The sequence below is a fragment of the Phyllobates terribilis genome, unplaced genomic scaffold (genome assembly GCF_046119375.1).
Source record: "Phyllobates terribilis strain yellow unplaced genomic scaffold, ASM4611937v1 Scaffold_7__3_contigs__length_470593459, whole genome shotgun sequence".
Taxonomy (NCBI): Eukaryota; Metazoa; Chordata; class Amphibia; order Anura; family Dendrobatidae; genus Phyllobates; species Phyllobates terribilis.
Window position 1 is genome coordinate 94,386,669 of NW_027362767.1, and position 20,257 is coordinate 94,406,925.

The 20,257-nt window shown below is 41.3% G+C and overlaps 1 protein-coding gene across 10 annotated transcripts in view; it reads right to left on the bottom strand.

The window, feature by feature from the left end:
* RYR3 (ryanodine receptor 3) overlaps positions 1 to 19,790 on the bottom strand; it is a 786,940-nt gene extending 767,150 nt beyond the window's left edge. For 9 of the 10 annotated variants that reach the window (XM_073639000.1, XM_073639001.1, XM_073638999.1 and 6 more), the window contains exon 1: positions 19,576 to 19,789. In XM_073639000.1, the coding sequence (XP_073495101.1) occupies positions 19,576 to 19,623 (48 nt within the window). In that variant the 5' untranslated portion in view covers positions 19,624 to 19,789. Of the gene's footprint in view, positions 1 to 19,575 lie in introns of all 10 variants that reach the window. The other variant, XM_073638993.1, reaches the window with a different exon arrangement.
* Positions 19,791 to 20,257: the final 467 nt, after the last annotated feature.

Genomic DNA, 20,257 nt, shown 5'->3' on the forward strand with positions numbered 1-20,257 from the left:
TGGGTGAGGGCTTACTTTTTGCGCGCCGAGCCAACATTTTTACTGATACCATTTTGGGGTAGATACAATGTTTTGATCACTGTTATTGCATTTTACTGTAATGTTGCAGCAGCCAAAAAAGGTAATTCTGGCATTTCTATTTTTTTCTCTCGTTATGCCGTTTACCGATCGGATTAATTTACTTTAGAGTTTGATGGGTTGGACATTACCAAATATGTGTATTTTTTTTAATTGTTTTATTTTGAATGGGGCAAAAGGGGGGTATTTTAACTTTCATGTTTTTTAATACAGATTTTTTTTTTTTTTACTTTTTACTAGCTTCGATAGTCCCCATAGGAGACGTGAAGCTGTGATCATCTAATTGCCTGTGCCACAAACAGCAGAGCTTCAGCCATGCTATGTGTAGCATAAATCATGATCTCCTAAGAGCCAGCGTTCATAGGAGATTTATAATGAAAGGCACTGAGGTATTCTGAAGACCGCCGGCTGTCATGACAATCCATCGGCGTCCCACGATCACGTGATAGAGGCATCGATGGGCGTGTCTTGAGACACGCTTCCAGCCAGCGCATGTTAAATGCCGTTGTCAGAGAATGACAGTGGCATTTAATTTGTTAACAGCCACAGGTGGTTCGCGAATCCACCAGCGACTGTTAGCTGATCAGATCAGCTGTCACGTGCATCTGTTATGTGCAAGGAAAGATGCAGGCTCAGCGCCAGACCCGGCATCAAAGGCAGGCACATGACTAATGACATACCTATACGTCATCAGTAGTGAAGGGGTTAAAAATGTTTGTTTTATTCATCAAAAATGTCTCAAAAAATGCTTTTTTTTTTGGGGGGGGGGTTATTTTTTCACTACCTTCATGCTTTCTATGGGTGAAAAAAACGCTGCAAAAACACAGAAAAAATTGACACTCTTCAGAAACCACTGCAGTTCTCAAATTCAGTCAGTAAAAAAAAAACAAAAAAACAACAACTGTGTGCATGAGATTTCGGAAATGTCATAACTTTTTTCAGATACTGTAAAAAGCAGCTTTTAATATGAAAAAAAAAGCTGTAAAAAAAACACGTGTGAACATAGCCTTATTTGTGCTTTATAAACTTCCACAAACGTGTGTTATGAAGATCACACTTTGATAGACGCCTGTTCTTTAAATAAAACAGGTCACTTACTAACACCCGACTGACAATGATTGAGAACACCAGACTCTAATCTCATCTTCAAATGATCTGCTAATCCTATAGGGTCACATACTTTTGCCACTCAAAGATGTGATATTGGGTCATTTTTGTCATATACATAAGTGACCAAGTTTTATATTTTGACTCATTTGTTTTATATGGTTCTTTATCTACTTTCAAGACAAACGCTTACGCAGTGTACGTATAGCTAACTTATGCTCCGGCTCATTTCTTTGATTTTTCTGTATTTTCTTGCACTTTGAACAAACAGGTGCATCCCTCCCCCCTTTCCGAGAAGGGATTTATCTATATAGCTTCCCATGGATAGGTAGCTGAACAGTCGGGGTCCCTGTTCTGCTCTGCTCTTATTCACATTAAGGTCGGCTGACACAACATGAGGTTTTAATACCATAGGCAGGAAAGGACCATCCTGAAGGGTGCACCATGTCACGGTAGGATGGCTTTTATGATTTTTTTTTAAATCAAAATAGTGTTAGCCAAGTACCCTATGTAATTTACATGCACTATTATTGTTTAGTGATTTACTTACTATAGGGTACATGCTCAATTTGGTTTTTTCTTGGGTTTTGTCTGTGAAAAGGCCACAGTGTGAACATGTTCTTACACACTGCACATATATCAACATATACTCCGGCTCATTTCTTTGGTTTTACTTTTAAGATGTGTGAAAATATTATATATTTTTAGGTCAAATTTATGCAGAAATATGGAAATTTCTGAAGGGCTCACAATCTTTCAAGCACCATTATATGCATCTTTCCTATTGTAAAACCTTTGTGTATTCTACTTTTGTGCTAGCCAAAACCTGCCTTTAGTATAAGATATGGTTGAGTCTTGTGCTGCATCAGGATTACTAATCATTATACAGGAATGTGCACATTTTCCTTGACAATTATTTTAAAAAACTGATTTTCAATTAAAATTATTCTAGTATCCCTAGAAAGATCATCGAAAAGTAAAATCATCATACTGCGTTAAGACAACTAATTAAATGTTGTTTCTATGCAATGTCAAGCTCTCAGAATTGTAGTGTGCTTACAATGAAAGAAAAGATTCCAGATTTCCAGGAATCACACACAAAAGCTGGGGATTTGCACAACCTTCTGTTCATCACGCAGGGACGATAGACAATGTTATTAACTACATCTGCATCAGCCGTGCTGAGATTTATTTAAATATGACATAAAGCCTTGTGAGAATTCCATGTGCTAAAATGAGTGCGTCATTAACAAGTAGAGTACTAGATATAGTTTTAATTGCTTCTTTCATTTCCTCTATGCTGTTCAGGCTTTACATTGCAGACGCTCATTCCACTAATTCCAGAACAAAATAGAAGATACTTCCTCATTGATGAGATTTTCTAGGTTATAAACAGGTATCTTTGAAATAAGCGTTTTTGTCATATACATAACACTTAGTTTCAAGGAGCAGATGTCTGGGCCAGTGTGACTGTTGTGATCACAAACAGCACATTCAGCAAGAGGTTTGCGCAGAACTGAATATACACGTACAAGGTGCCAATGAACATGTGTAGCATGCAGTGCATATCATATAGTAGGCACCCCCACAAACTAGTTGTTTATTTACATTCTATGAGCATTTCCTTTATTTATAGGATTACATTACAGATTTTGCTGTGACGCTGACAGCTAGTGTTGCATCGCTAGATCGTGTGAAGTCATTTTCCATGATGTAATTTTTTTTGGATCCAGGTACTGTCTGGAGATGACACCTTCTTCAACTTTGAATGACAGCTGCTGCCACCACATGGTGTTTCATAAGAAACAAATCCCTACACACAAGATCCCATCATTTGGATCTTATCTACATATTTAGGAAAAAAGAGATATATGATTCTGCTACAATACTTTAAAATATGAAGTTTAGACTAAGGTCTACAACCTGCAAGTGGAATGGATCATTTATTTATCATGCTTGTTATAGAGTCAACATATTCCAGAGCACTTTACAGACATTGTTATCAGTCAATGTAGCCATTGGGGCACAAAATCTAAATTCCCTATCAGTAAGTTGTAGGAGTGTGGGAGAAAACCCATTAAGAGAACATACAAACTCCATCCGATGTTGTTCTTCATCGGAATTAACCTCAGGACATTCCCATAGGATCTGATCTGCAGGACCTGACTGTGGCCACTAAACAGTGGGACAGTGGTGTTTCAATATGTTCACTGTTTGTACTTATTTTTTCTGGGCAGCTTGTCAAAAAATCATGGACAGATATTTTTTACGGACACATTAAGAAACCATAATAAATCATTATGATTACCAGTGATACACTATATACCATAATTTTTATATCAATACATCAGCTGCATTCACTGTAAAATGATAATTACAGTAAAAATATTCTGTATAATTTTCAGCTTCAAAAAAATATCACATAAGCCTTAATTTATTTTTTTTTTTACAGATAGTGGAAAAAAATGATTAATTATTACAGACTGTCCTGGAATTTATAGATGGTTGGCAACCCTGGTTGTACTCCAGCAGCTGCCAAATGTGGCAACAGCCGATAAGTGATGAGGTATTCCAAGGATAAGTCATCAATATCATAGTACTGGAAAACACCATTAAAGGGAATCTAACTAGAGTCATGTTGTTTGAACCACGGGCAGCATGAATCAGAGCTTGGTTATGAAATTGCAGCAGGAATGTCGGTTTTTGAAACACGGTGGTATTTTAGAGAAAACAGTTTAAAAAGCAGTTGGAGACCATAGGAAGAGAGCCAATGAGTTTGGAGGAACCCACTTAACATAATGTTTCCACCTCTATGCTTGACAGTGGGGACAGTGTTCTTTGGGTCATAGGCAGCAGTGCTCTTCCTCCAAACACGGCGAGTTGAGTTAATGCCAAAGAGCTCAATTTCTGTCTCATCTGAACATAGCACCTTCTCCGAATAACTCACAGAATCATCCAGGTGTTCATTGGCAAACTTCAGACGGGCCTGCACATGTGCCTCCTTGAGTATATACAGTGCCTACAAGTAGTATTCAACTCCCTGCAGATTTAGCTGGTTTGATAAGATGCAAATAAGTTAGAGCCTTCAAACTGCAAACGAGAGTAGGTTTTATGAACAGAAGCATAAATCTTACAAACCAAAAAGTTATGTTGCTCAGTTGAATTTTATTAAATTTTAAACATAAAAGTGTGGGTCAATTATTATTCAACCCCTATGTTTAATATTTTGTGGAATAACCCTTGTTTGCAATTACAGCTAATAATCGTCTTTTATAAGACCTGATCAGGCCGGCACAGGTCTGTGGAGTTATCTTGGCCCACTCCTCCATGCAGATCTTCTCCAAGTTATCTAGGTTCTTTGGGTGTCTCATGTGGACTTTATTCTTGAGCTCCTTCCACAAGTTTTCAATTGGGTTAAGGTCAGGAGACTGACTAGGCCACTCCAACACCTTGACTTTTTCCCTATTGAACCAGGCCTTGGTTTTCTTGGCTGTGTGCTTTGAGTCGTTGTCTTGTTGGAAGATGAAATTACGACCCATCTTAAGATCCTTGATGGAGGAGCGGAGGTTCTTGGCCAAAATCTCCAGGTAGGCCGTGCTATCCATCTTCCCATGGATGCGGACCAGATGGCCAGGCCCCTTGGCAGAGAAACAGCCCCACAGCATGATGCTGCCACCACCATGCTTGACTGTAGGGATGGTATTCTTGGGGTCGTATGCAGTGCCATCCAGTCTCCAAACGTCACGCGTGTGGTTGGCACCAAAGATCTCGATCTTGGTCTCATCAGACCATAGAACCTTGAACCAGTCTGTCTCAGAGTCCTCCAAGTGATCATGAGCAAACTGTAGACGAGCCTTGACATGACGCTTTGAAAGTAAAGGTACCTTACGGGCTCGTCTGGAACGGAGACCATTGCGGTGGAGTACGTTACTTATGGTATTGACTGAAACCAATGTCCCCACTGCCATGAGATCTTCCCGGAGCTCCTTCCTTGTTGTCCTTGGGTTAGCCTTGACTCTTCGGACAAGCCTGGCCTCGGCACGGGAGGACACTTTCAAAGGCTGTCCTGGCCGTGGAAGGCTAACAGTAGTTCCATAAGCCTTCCACTTACGGATGATGCTCCCAACAGTGGAGACAGGTAGACCCAACTCCTTGGAAAGGGTTTTGTACCCCTTGCCAGCCTTGTGACCCTCCACGATCTTGTCTCTGATGGCCTTGGAATGCTCTTTTGTCTTTCCCATGTTAACCATGTCTGAGTGCTGTTCACAAGTTTGGGGAGGGTCTTAAATAGTCAGAAAAGGCTGGCAAAAGAGATCTTTAATCCACACATGTGAAGCTCATTATTCTTGGTGCCTGAACTACTTCTTAATACTTTAGGGGGACCAAACAGAATTCTTGTGGTTTGAGGGGTTGAATAATAAATGACACTGTGAATTAACTTTTTACGTTTAAAAAAAAAAAAAAAAAAAAAAAATTTGCTGCAGTGCATTTCCCACTTCCAGGCTGATCTACAGTACAAATGTCACAATGCCAAGTTAATTCCGCATGTGTCAACCAGCTAAATCTGCAGGGGGTTGAATACTACTTGTAGGCACTGTATATATACACACAGTACAGACCAAAAGTTTGGACACACCTTCTCATTTAAAGATTTTTTTCTTCCCGCTCTCCCTGCTTGCCGGACTTTTTATCCTCATGGAATAAAGATACTGCTTTTAAGGACTGGTGAGTGCAGCTCATTTTTCTTTCTTATGGTTATTTTAGACTGTTTAAACTTTTTTATGAGCTTTTGCACCTGAAATGTTACCAAGTCCTATTTAGGTGTCTGCATTGTACATGTTCAGCTTTGCATTGACTATTGCAACTGCTTGCAGGTGGTGCAGGTTTTTCACTTTCCTTGCTGTAAGATTTAGCTACAGAGAAACTGTCTCACATGAGGACCGCCCCAGGAAAGGAAGACCAAGAGTCACCTCTGCTTCTGAGGATAAGTTTATCTGAGTCACCAGCCTCAGAAATCGCAGGATTAAAAGCAGCTCAGATTAGAGACCAGGTCAATGCCACACAGAGTTCTAGCAGCAGACACATCTCTTCAACAACTGTTAAGAGGAGACTTTGTGCAGCAGGCCTTTATGGTAAAATAGCTGCTAGGAAACCACTGCTAAGGACAGGCAACAAGCAGAAGAGACTTGTTTGGGCTAAAGAACACAAGGAATGGACATTAGACCAGTGGAAATCTGTGCTTTGGTCTGATGAGTCCAAATTTGAGATCTTTGGTTCCAACCACCGTGTCTTTGTGCGACGCAGAAAAGGTGAACGGATGGACTCTACATGTCTGGTTCCCACCGTGAAGCATGGAGGAGGAGGTGTGATGGTGTGGGGGTGCTTTGCTGGTGACCCTGTTGGGGATTTATTCAAAATTGAAGGCATACTGAACCAGCATGGCTACCACAGCATCTTGCAGCGGCATGCTATTCCATCCGGTTTGCGTTTAGTTGGACCATCATTTATTTTTCAACAGGACAATGACCCCAAACACACCTCCAGGCTGTGTAAGGGCTATTTGACCGAGAAGGAGAGTGATGGGGTGCTACGCCAGATGACCTGGCCTCCACAGTCACCAGACCTGAACCCAATCGAGATGGTTTGGGGTGAGCTGGACCGCAGAGTGAAGGCAAAAGGGCCAACAAGTGCTAAGCATCTCTGGGAACTCCTTCAAGATTGTTGGAAGACCATTTCCGGTGACTACCTCTTGAAGCTCATCAAGAGAATGCCAAGAGTGTGCAAAGCAGTCATCAAAGCAAAAGGTGGCTACTCTGAAGAACCTAGAATATGACATATTTTCAGTTGTTTCACACTTTTTTTTTTAAGTATATAATTCCACATGTGTTAATTCATAGTTTTGATGCCTTCAGTGTGACTGTACAATTTTCAAAGTCATGAAAATACAGAAAAATCTTTAAATGAGAAGGTGTGTCCAAACTTTTGGTCTGTACTGTACATATGTGGCGCCCCGAGGGTTCGGTTGCCACAGGGGTATTGCACCTCAACCAGAGGTGTGATATTCCACTCCCAGGTAAGGATGGTGTGTGGACCAGGGCTCAGTTAGCTGCATACACACACTCACCCCATTTCCGGGGGACAGCTCGACGGTGCTCCCTTTTATGCAGGCACGACTGACTATGTCCTCGGACAGCTCCACGGTGCTCCCATTTATGCAGGCACAACTGACCATGTCCCTGGCTGGAGTGGGGAGAGAACCCAGTGATGTAGGAGCAGTAGGGGACGGTTTCTGGAGCATAGGAAGAAGCTCATTGGGTGCAGGTCACCTGAGCTCAGACACAGAGAGGTAGATAAAAGGTGGGAGCCATCTTAGGAGGGGAGTTCAGTTCACAGAAGTAGTTCAGCCAGAGAGGGCAGACAGGGAGCTGCGGCTCGGCCTGAGCTCAGCTCCACGAGGCAGGCCTAGAGAGAAGGCCGGGGCCAGAGAGAAGGAGAAAGAAGGAAGGAGAAGAGACTGAGGAGTAGAAAGGCTCCAGAAACAAGAAGGCAGGAGGGACCCTAAGAGAGCAGAACGGACATCAACCGTTGCAAACCCGCGTTATATAGGGTGAAGGGTCAGGCCGTGGAAGGGTACCGGATTCCCAAGTTGGTGGAGGTAAATCGTCCCTCAGCCAAGAACCGGAGGTCGTGATCATTTATTGGTGCGACCCCTTGCTACACCCGCTAGGAAGGCACCACATAGGGTCAGGGAAACTGGCGCCAAGTTTTACCAGAGAAGGCCCGAGGCAGCCGGACAGAAGCGTGGTCACTGGTGGGGCACGAGAGGCCAGAGAAAGGATAGAAGGGGGTCCTGTGCCATACTCCTTTACTGCCTGGGGGTTGACCGAGCCCCTCACCTGGTGGACGCAGCACGGCTTGGGCAGTCATTGCTGACAGAGGTGACTTGGATATCAACTGTGAGTAAAAGGCCTGAACTGCACCATTGGACTCTGTGTGATTTATGCTGCACCTGCACCATCACCCCCAGCATCCTCCTACATTGCCCTGAGGCTACACTCTTCCCGTGGGGAGTTATCCTATCCCTGTGCTGCACACCAACACCAGCCTCAGTGGTCTGCCTTGCAGCGGCGGTCATCCCTGACCGCAATCCACGGGTGGTGTAGTCGGACATTCATAACTCTACAAATAGACTGCCACAGCATTCGGTCTGACCACCCTGAGCCACGGGATCGGGTTGCCACTACTACCCCCAGCATCGCACAGAAGCCCGGTTCCGGGTACCCCACGGCCCAGGGGGCGAGTCACATACATACATAAACAAACAGTCACACAGTTTGTACAAAAATTTATTGGCAGGTGCAGAAAAAAGTGCTGCTTGGTAAAAATGCTTTCAAAAATAGAATTGTTAAAAGTTTATACTTCTCAATTAACAAAATGCAAAGTGATGTAGACTTGTGCACATCCTTCTGTCTTTTCATGTTATCCCAGACGGATTTCATTATGGTGAGATGAAGGCTCTAGGGGTGGAAGGGTCATATCATCACTTCAAGGACTCCATGTTCTTTATGCTAAAGATACTTCTTCATTTCATTGGCTGTATGTTTAGGGTTATTATCCTGCTGCAGGATAAGGCTCCTTTCACATTGTGGTTTTGCCCACATTTGTTGGTCCCGTCGGGGCTTATGTCCGGACCCCCAGCAAAACGTAATTCAGGCGTATGCGCCGACCGGGCCATAGACTATAATGGTGCCGATAGCGAATGTGTGCTCTGACGTGCATCATTTTCGGCCATGTACACCTAGCGGAGGCAGACAATCAGATGTAGTAAACTGTATATGAGTGTCCACCTCCAGCAGCCATATACGCCCGAAAATGATGCACATCAGAGAACACGCTGACTCTGTAGGCACCATTATAGTCTATGGACCCTCGGCGTATAAGCCTGAATCCCGTTTTGCGGGGAGAGGAAGGGGTTTTGAACGCAAGCCCGATAGGACCAACGAACTTGGGAAAAAACTGTGTGAAAAGAGCCTCATGGAGTCAAATTAGATGCCTCTCTGATGATATTGCATGATGGATAAGTATGTGCTTATATTTCACATTTAGGACACCATTCCGGGATATGCACATTGCATCTTTTAGATGTTGGCATACTCGTATTGTTTTTGAAGCATAAGACACTTCAGGAAAACGTTGGTGGTGTTTCCACTTAAGCGTCTTTTCAAACAAGTTTTCAGATATCTTCATGGCGACTTTGGGGTTGGCTTTTTTTTTTCTTTAATTCCATATATAACATCGTGTTGGCTTCCAAGCTGCCTTTAGAGAATTCACTTCTTTTAACCGTTCATGGCATTTTAAGATTAAAATAACTTACAAAAGATGAAAACTGTCCACAGCAAGTCATTTTTGCTGTGCACAGAATCACTCTTTGTGGTGTTTTTTTAACTTTTTCAGGAGGTTCCAGGTGGAATCGATCTGAAAAAAATGTTGTGTGGACATACCCTTAATGTTGACCAAATTTCCAAATCAATTTGATGAAATGCAGCCATCATATTTTCTAGGGCAGTCAATACTAAAGATAAGGGCCGGCCAAGTAACATCATTTGAGGCTATGTGCCCACGATGCAGAAATGCTCCGGATTTTTTCCTGAGCGTTTCTGCATCTCCCTGGCAGAAAAAACGCATGCGGATTGTACATGCGTTTTTCCTGCCAGGGACATGCGGATGTGAAGCGTTCTTCACATGCATTTCCGCATGCGGGTTGACAAGCGCTTTCCAAGTGATTTTAGCATCACTTGGAAAGTGCTCGACAACTTGGTCACACTATATAAATCCATGCAAACGGATAGGGTGACCGAAAGAATGTTAAAAAATAAAAAAAAATATATATATATATACATACATATACATACTTACCTTCTGATGGCTCCCGCGGTCTTTATTCGCTCCGTCCTGGCTTGCTGGCAGCTCGCGGTACACTGAAGGACCTGCCGACGTCAGCGGTCGCGTGACCCGTCACATGACTAAATTACGTCAGCGCAGGTCCTTCAGTCCACCGCGATCTGCCGGCAAGCAAAGACAAGGACACCGGGGGCCATCAGAAGGTAAATATAATATTTATTTTTTATTTTATTCTTTTTTTACAGGTTCTATGGTACCCGGGTCAGTCTCCTCTCCTCCAGATCCGGGTACCATCCGCACATTGAAACGCACGGATTCCGCATGTACAGATGCAGTGATGCGGATTCCATGTGTTCCAATGCAAGTCAATGGCGGCAAAAACGCAGCACTTCCGCAAAATAATTGGTAGTGCTGCGTTTTTTTCCGCAATGATAATCCGCAGCGGAAATTTCCGCAGCATGTGCACAGCACATGCGGATTATCATTGGGGAACATGGCAGACATTCTACCATGCGTTTTTTAAGCGTTTCTGCAACGTTTCTGCTGCCGCAGAAATGCTTAAAAAACGCATTGTAGGCACACAGCCTTAGGATTTTACAAGCTAGGGATAGGAGATCTGAACGCACAGCTCATTACAGAAAAGGGCCTATTTATGATTGCGAAGTACTACTGCAGTGCTGAAGCACATTGAATATGAGAATGGTAGCCTCAGCCTGTGAATAATAATCCAAAGAACTATATGATAGGGAGGTGCTGGACCTGCAGTGTCAGTGTGACTGAGTTTAGTAGCCTAAAAAGTCTGTTAGCACAGTGTTTTGTAAAGCAGGCTGTTTGTTACCACTAGTTTCCATCCGTTTTCCCCTACCCAGTCAATAATGTCCAAATCACCTCAACCCAAGCTTATGTTTACATTAGAGAGCTCAAAAAGGCTTCAATACAATCCTAAAATATCTCAGAGTGTTATATACGCAGTCCCCAACTTACGAACATCAAATTTATCTCTTAACTCAAAGTTCTGATCGCAAGTTGTAAAAAAAAACAAACAAAACTAAAATGAAATACTCATTTAATCGCTCACCTCTCCGGCCGCATTGCGGCCTGCTGTCCTATCATCATTGTATGCCACATCTTTGTGCAAGTGAACTAAGAAGAATTGATATTGTTTTTAAGGCAAAGGTCGGTCACACAAAATATTAATTTGATTTTGATTTCTCTTTTGTTCCTTCTCTTAGTATTTTGACAATTGCTAAAAAGTAACTATTAACACTTATTTTTTAAAGCACTTTGCAGCATTTTTTTTTCACACCTGCCTAAAACATTTGCACAGTACATACTGTATGTATGCAATACGGTATAAAGCCACTTTGCATCTATAATTAGCAACACCATTCGCATTATCCCATAATTAGTAGTGGGACATGCTTAAATACCTTGCGTCATATCATTTTCTCACAAAATTTCCTTACAGAGTCATCACATCATTCCATTCACTGGCAGGAAGTCTCTTATCTGTAAGATGCTCCACATGAATACACTGTATCAATGCCCTGTCATAATGCATCTGCCCACAGTCTCTTAAGCTATGATAAAGTTAATGTCTAGTACTTCGTTCATTCTCAGAAAACACCTCAAACACCCTCAAATGGGAATGGAAGCAGAAGATTTTAGAAGATAATCTTGGTGCATCAATCAAAAAGTGGCTCTGTCTCTGCTTTTCATATCAAGAACAACTTTTAGTTTCTCCCAGTGTTAGGCTATATGCACTCAGTGGTATTACAGATATGTGTTGTACATATCCATGAAAAGGTGCCCATCTCTAGGCCTATGATGTACCTTTTTTTCCCTCCAATTTTATATTTTCTTGTGTTATATATGCATATCAAATTAATAGAAAATAATTTGCATGCAGGATTACGAGGAATTTTCAACAAAAGTTTTTCACTGCTTTAAAGGAGTTACCAACCTTTGAGGAGAATATTTTGGTTTTTTTTTAATAAAATGCATGTATCTGAGGTCAAAAATATTTTTGCAGTTGGGTTTCTTTAAACATTTTTTAGCATCATTTGGTTTTTACAGGCTCTTTCTGTCCCTGCACCTTCAACTTAGATGTGGTCTGTGCTGATCAATTAGTTAAGAGGTGTCCAAAAAGACGGATAAAAGATAAAACAAAAACCTCCCTAAAGCTATGTTCACACGTTGCATTTTTGCTGCAATTTGTTTCTGCAGGCAAAACCCATTCTCTTGGCAGTAAATAAGCTGCTTACAAAAAGCAGGTTTTGCTGCGTTTTTTAGGCTCCCAAAGTTCAGCTTTGTTTCCACCACAGAAGCATGAACAATAGAAGGTGTTCAGTCACAAATGCAAGACATATGTGAGACCATAAAACCATTTTTGGAAAAAAGGGCAATTTGATCAAATTATTTAATGGAAAAAGATTTTTATGTCTGAAAAATAGTGACTATTCTGAACAAAAAAATTCATACGAGTTCATGAAAAAATACACAATTACAAATGTAACAGCAGAGAGAGGTGAATTGGTTAATTGGTTGGGAATAGTTTACCAAAGACATTAGAGAGCACTGCCTTTGTAGAACAATGTTTACTTTCACACTTTGGTCAACCCTTGAGTATGTCAGGTATTGTTCAATTTCACACCTTGGTGTGATCTTTCTACAGTTTTCATATGTTAAACTTGCTATATCATGAACCAGTGGCTACAAAGTTGAATAAAATATTTTATTTATTAATTTCTCCTCTCAATTGCAGAGATATTAGCTTGTTAAGTTTAGGTTATAACTTATGATAAACCCAACAGGGTGTTGCCAGAGATTTGTCTCTGGAGTGGGTACTTTTGTCTCCTGCGTGACATCGACCAATCATACACAGGAGAAGCAAAGAAACGAGCCGGAACATAAGTCAGTATACTTGCAATGTGTAGGCGCACCTTCACACTGTGGCCATTTCACAAACAAACCCCAAGAAAAAAACAAAATGAGCCTATACGCTGTAGTAAATAAATAGTAATAGTACATGTAAATAACATAGGTTACTTAGTTTACACCATTTTGATCTTAAAAAAAAAAAGTGTAAAAGCCATCCCACTGAGACAAGGTATACCTAATTGGGACAGTCCTTACGCTAGTATTAAAACCTCACCTTGTGTCAGCTGACCTCAATATAGATAAGGGCAGAGCAGCATACAGGCCCGAGTGTTCAGACGCCTGGACGTTGAAAGCTATACAGATGAAACTCTAGCTCAAAAAATGGAAGTACAGAGTACAAGAAACTACAGCCAAACCAAATAAATGATCCAGAGCATAAGTTGGTATAGTTAAAAAAAATAAATAAAAAAATCAGCATTCGCCAACATTTATTTCTCTTATTCTCTTCCTAGTGCATTTAGCTGGCTGACATTATGTTGAAACAAAAGATCCATGAAAAGGTTAATAAAGTAATGGAATCCTTATACTCACTTTAACGCTCACCTCTCCGGTGCCTTCAGACCTCACCGTCATCCATCTGGTCCTCGGCTCATCTTCTCATCCCTTCATCATCTCATTCGTGCTGAAACATCCCAGCCTCTAACAGTGAGCCAGGACTTCAGGCTCTGATGAGGCATGGGGTGATTTAGCGCATACGTGTGCAAAGTCACGATGTATATCATGATATTATGACAGTGCGACCTTTTGTGCGCTTGCCAATCGAATTACTTGAGGAAAACCCATGCAAGCAGGAGAATTTGAATTTTTGAATTTTGCCTGATCTGCTCACTATTTGTGTCAGCGTAAGGCTCCATCCACGTGACTCTACTCCTGGGAATGGGATTCTGGTCTCAGTGACATTTGATGTTTCTGGATTACAAGTCTAGCTACATTATTTCTTTAACAGAAGAATCATTATTTGAACGTGACTTATAGAGAACCTGTAATTATATTTATGCTGCCTGAAACAAGGAGAAAAAATGAATGAGAGACTTGATGCACTATTGCAACCAGGTATGTTTTACTGTGCAACACTGGGCGTTTCAGAGAAAACATAGTTTGAACAGCCCACCGGAGATTATGGAGATGGAGAGATCAGACTAGTCCCATTTGATCCCTCATTGGCTTCTCCCACCTTGACCCCATTTAATTGTCAGGTCTCTCCCTATACAGACACATGGGAGAGACTTGTCTATCAACTAGAGCAGGCAGGGAGAAGCCAGCTGGGGACCGCATCGGCTAGGCAAGTCTCTCCATATAGTCTCTGGTCCGCCAGAGTGTTTCAGAGTAAAGCAAACCTCGTTGCAATCACGCAGAAACACTCAATTCATGCTTCCTGCGGTTTGGGCAGCATGAACCTAATGATAGGTCAAACGATAAAATAAAGCTCCATTAAACATCTTTTTACTGCAATGAGGTCCACTGTAAAAAAAAAAAAAAACCTTGTACAGTGTAGTATAATTTTATTTACTGTTGGATTAAAGGGTTATTCTAAGAATTGCAAGATTTAACTTACTGATTGCCGTGAGTCAGATCTTTGGAACCTGCAGAGATCTGGAGGGCAGGGCTCCAAAACCACAAGAACAGGGCTCTGCCTTAAATGAAGCAGAGGTGTGTATGCTCAACTTCCATTCATTGTTTATGGCACTAAAAGAAAAACCTGAATACAGTCCTTGGCAATTGCTGACAGTTTCATAGACAATGAATTTAGCGGAGGTCAGTCAAGTGAACTTAGTGAATCCTGCATTGAGCAGGGGATTGGACACGATGACCCTGTAGGTCCCTTCCAACTCTAACATTCGATGATTCTATCAGTTCCATTCAAGACAAGGCTCTGCACAGCCTGATTCCCTGGCTTTTGGTGCCCCATTGTAGGGGCTATACAGTCAATACACACAATTTAACTAAAAAGGGTGCATTTACATCACCCGACTTGTGGCGTTAACAGACCACTGATCAGTGGTTAATAGCCTGTTTAGACAGGCAGACTGCATTTCCTAAGCCTACAGAATGGCCAGTAATGGGTCATTATGTGAGCAAGGACTGCCATTATTCTTAGCAGCACATGTCCTGGTTACACAAGACGATGTGCTGCCGAGAATGAAGACTTTCAAGCCTGCGTAAAAATCATTTCACTCGACCAACAAGCTCGTTCACAATAATTGACCAGTGTAAATTTACTTTAATACATGGAGTTAAATAAGCCACAATATTTTTTTCTTGCAGACTCGCATCAAAAGGTACACAGAAATATAGTCTGGACACCACGCCATACTTCTGATCTGTACAACACTGATTCGTTATACTACTGTGTGCATAAGACCTTTTCTAACAACTAGCTTTACCTGCATTGCTCACTACATTGATTTAAGGATAACCATTTTAGTAAAAATTAAGCACCCTACTGCCTCTGTGGCATGCATTTATCTGACACAGAAAAGATGATGACCTGTAATGCTTATGACTGCTACAGCTTCTATACAATGCAAAGGTACTTTGTCACACGTGAAAGCAGCACAGTCAAATACACTATTGTGGATGATGAAGACTTAATGATCATTAAAGTGCAGGCTCAGCAGGTCTCAAATGGGAGTGACACAGCTTGAAACCCAGCCTTTTCCATTAACAATGTGTATGCCACTTTGTTTCATCAGCCAAGGTAAATGAAGAGGAAAAACATGAACTAAAGTAGTAGTATGTACAGTTTTCATCAGTGGGTTAATTTCTGGTAATGGCCAAGTGAATGGCATGAAAAGAGCGGTAAGTTAGCGGTTAAGTTGCTATCCCCACTTATGGCCCATACACTCAACCATATTTCAATTCTAGCTAAAGCACCATTCAAGGAGTTTTTTTTTTTTAAATTTTACCCCTGGAGTGGTGTCACTAATCTAAGTTCCTTGCCCCTAGTATTATACTTACCAGCCGCTATCTTTATTGGTTATCGTTGCCGCTAAAGTCAGCCTTCTGCAGGTTGTGACCTGCTGGATCGCTCTTGATCGCTACTTGAATGAGCTGGAAGTCACAACTCAATGTAAGTCTGAGAGCCAAAACAAGGCCAGAACGCGGCTCTCATAGACTTACACTGAGAGACTGTAATCATCACCTCTGACTTCCGGTTAGTCAGAGGTTGCAGTTACAAGATGGTGGATTGGGACCGGAGTGTCGTAAGGAACAGCTGAAGATGGCAGCAGGTAAGTATAATACTAGAGGCAGGGAACTTAGATTAGTGGCACAACTCCAGTACTGAAATATAAAAAAAACTGCTGGAGTGGCGCTTTAAGAATTGTGGGTTGTGCAATGATCGACCTCCATTCATTGTCGATGAACTGCCATAACATGATGTCTATTAAAGTCTATGAGGCTATAAGAGAATATCTCTAAATACATATAAAGTTGGTTCCCCTATTACAGAAGTATTCTAATCTAGAAGAATCTCTTTCTTGGATAGGATATTTCTGTGATAAGGTGTTATATAGCAGCACACAGAGACTCCATTTGCTGCCATACAAGTTGTACGGCGTACACAAGGCCTTAAACATTGTATAGTGCAATTTAAGCTAGTTTTAGTATTCAAGAAAGCAGTGAAAGCAATTCAATGGCAGGTCTAATATCACCTCGGGATCAACACCATATAATCATCTGATGATATGTTTACAACGGACAACAGTCAAACATCACTGGTGGACAGAGTCAGAAAAGGGACCCTATGCAAGAACACTATATGGGCCCTTTGCAGTCCAAAAGCTCATCATAATGCACAATTCCACCTGCTTTGGAGATGGAAGTGGGCCTCCTTACTTACCTTTTGGGCCCACGTGAGGATGCACAGGTTGCACCAATGATATATCCGTCCGCCCCTGCCAAATACATTTCTTGCCTCCATATTAATGAACACATATACCTGGGTATAAGAAAGATTTATCCCAGGACTTTATCATATCCAAAGATAACCTGGAACATACAAATCATTTGTGTGAATGCAAAAAAGACAAAAGTCTTGATAACACAATGCAGTGGTATCATTACTGCACCATAACAGTAAGTATAATATTGCTAACAAGCAGTTCCAAAAAAAAAATTAAGAGGCTGACTTATATACTGAAAACAGCACACCACCGCATTTACCGTAATGCTTTAGGCTCTGTTCACATCAGTCTGAGAGCCTTCCAATGAGGGGATACGTCAGGAATGTCTCGTAATGTGTATCTCTGGCAGGGCACTGTAATGTATATTCGTCGCTAATAGGCTCCTATTTAAAAATTAAATGAATAAGTATATTCTGTTGTATATTATTTTCTTTCACTATATTCCTTTATATGGAATAGTGTAGCCTACCATACTTCAAAAAGGAAAGAAATACCAATGCATACTGCCGGGCCTAGCTTACTCCAAAAGTCACTCTTTTGGCATAGGCTAAGTTAATAGGGTCATATGGATATTTTTTATGCATTCCTCAGAAGTTTTCAAGGGCACATGCCGAATGTAAGGCCAAAATGAGATGTAAGCAGGCCTTTTCCCCCTTATATTTCCTACTGAAGTTAATGAAGGAAAAGTGGCACAAAAATGCTTGATGGGTGCTTTAAAAACAGTAGAGTAACGCATGTGTATGTGTCACTGGGAATTTACACATTTCCTTTCACGAACATTGCTGCAAATTGCTCCTCTCAGGGTTTCTACAGTCCATAATTCTGACATGAAGACATCAGCTGCATTCATTGTATATTGTAAAATGATGAGAATTACAGTGAAAAAAATCTGTACAAATTTCCCCAATTGCAAAAAAATTGCAGACAGCTTATAAAAAAAAATTTAAGGAGAGGGCAAAAAAGTGCCCTATTTTAATGGACAGTCCTGGAATTTTTGGACGGTTGGCAATCCTGGCTCCTGAGTGAATGCAGCTTTAAATCAATCCTTGGCTGTTTAGGATGAGTAGTAGTAGTCTGTCTTGTGCGACTCCAGTATCAGCAGCTATATGGACAGTCCTCAGTCAGCACTACTCCCCCTTTCTTTTACTCAAGCATGACAGATTTGTTTGACGCGTTATTGACAATACCTGATATATTACATTAAAAACTGTTCAGGCAGATAACATACAAGGATTTATGAGACGTTAAACATGTTCTTGTATCACAATTAAAGACAAAAGCTCATAGATCAAGGAAGAACGGAATTGTGATTTTAAGGGGAAAAAAATGACAATGATCAATACTACCAAGGAAAATCTGGGATAACTAGACCCATGTGCACACCTAAAAAACAGCCTGCAATTCGCTTCATAACAGACTCACTTCATTAAAAGGGACTAATCAGCTCATAAAAGTGTGATTTAAAGGGCCAGTGTTCCTCAAAATCAGTTTATCAAAGTAAAGCTTGTGAGATGAGCTACTAATCTCAATGTATAAAATATGCTCACCGGCAGGTGCTCAGTAAATGATCCGTGAGCTAAATGACCACACTTCCTATCTGCAATCCCAATGAAAAAAACACTACAGTCAGCCTCTCCCCCTGTCAGAAATGCTAGCTTACAAACAATAGATTGCATAGATCTGCCCAACAAATGGACATTACAAAGTCTCCCGTGGATCTTGAAGAGCTATTTGTACACCTCCCAATGCGGAATTGTCAGATCCCGGGCTCTTTGGGGTTAATAACGTTATAACAATGCCGTCCAGTGACATGATGTGTGTGCTTTGTAGGGAAAGGGAAGCAGCTCTCTGCAGAGCCGCAGACAACACATCTCATCTCTGCAGAAATGGCCAATGCTGTCTGAATTTTTCCTTCCTTCACAAACAAATATTGGACTGCCCTAATTATTCTGAGTGATAATTACAAATGCATCTCCTCCGCTTTAACCTCTAATTCACATTTCTTCCCAAGCAAGAAAAAAAAAAAAAAAAAAAGATTCCTCAGAGTCTTGAGGAAAGGTCATGTGCCTTGTGCGGTGTTGGATATTAGATATTATTAGACAGGGTTCCCTCATCTGCTTCCAAACTATGTGTGAGACCGGTAGAGCAGCACCTGCTACATATGCAACTGCAGTACAGCAAAATAATAATAAAAGAGCAGAGCTCCCACATTCCCTGACACACACAGGGCTAATAGCAGCCCATAGAATGGACATATGCCATGGAAGAAAGTTTGGGGGGGGGGGGGGGGGGGGTTGCTGCCTTTTCATGCACAGCCATGAAATATTATTATTAATAATACTTCCTTTATTTATACATATTCCACAGAGCTGTGTAATAAACATACAAAATAACAACTACTGAGAACCCAACATCTACTAACAAACAGTGCAACAAAAAGGAGAGATGGCCCTTTCGAGCTTTGCTCCTGCTGCGGTTCTTTGGGTCAGTCTAGATTTGGACTTCTATCTCCCAAGAAGTCTATGCAGTGCATATAATGTACCCAATCTGAGGGATACATAATGCTACAAGGAACACTCACAGATATTGGATACAATGGCTGATGGCTGCAGAACCTGTACCGTGCAATAGAAATCGTACTTACAGTGCGGAGGAATTGAATCTCATCCTCCACTTCGCCCCCTTCAGCCATGGCTCTTGAGGAGTCAGCTCTGCTAAGACTATGCTTGCCTCCACTGAGGGCTCAGCGTGCTGTGCAGCTCTTCTCCTAGCAATATTAGCATACAGCTAATCCACAGCCATATAGGGAGCAGCAGAGCTACCGTGTACTAACTCTGCTGCACTGCAGACTGTCAACCCCCTCACTGCCAGCAGCACAATCACACACTCTCAGACATCACCACACTGATCATATATCACAGGCTGCCTATATATAAGCAGCCATGAATTTGCATGCATGTAAATCCTCCACTATACATTTATATATGCATATGTATTTTTTTGCTTACTGTGAATGTTTAGAAAATATATTTTTCTATTGATTTTGCAAGATACTAAATCTGATTCCCTGGCAATTTGGAATCGGGCTAATCCATTTTACCATTCCAAAGAATTTACTAATCATATTTTATCTAATGTAAATGATCCTGTTGCTGTTATATTTCTGGGGTCCCTGTGTGATTCCTGGTGGTATATTACAGAGAAAAAAAATACATCATGATACTGCTATTAAACCATTTATTGTTACAGTTTTCTTGAGATTAGAAATGAACATGTTTGCAAGTTGCAAATATTCTGTAGCGTCTGTCTGTGAAATCATTACTTTC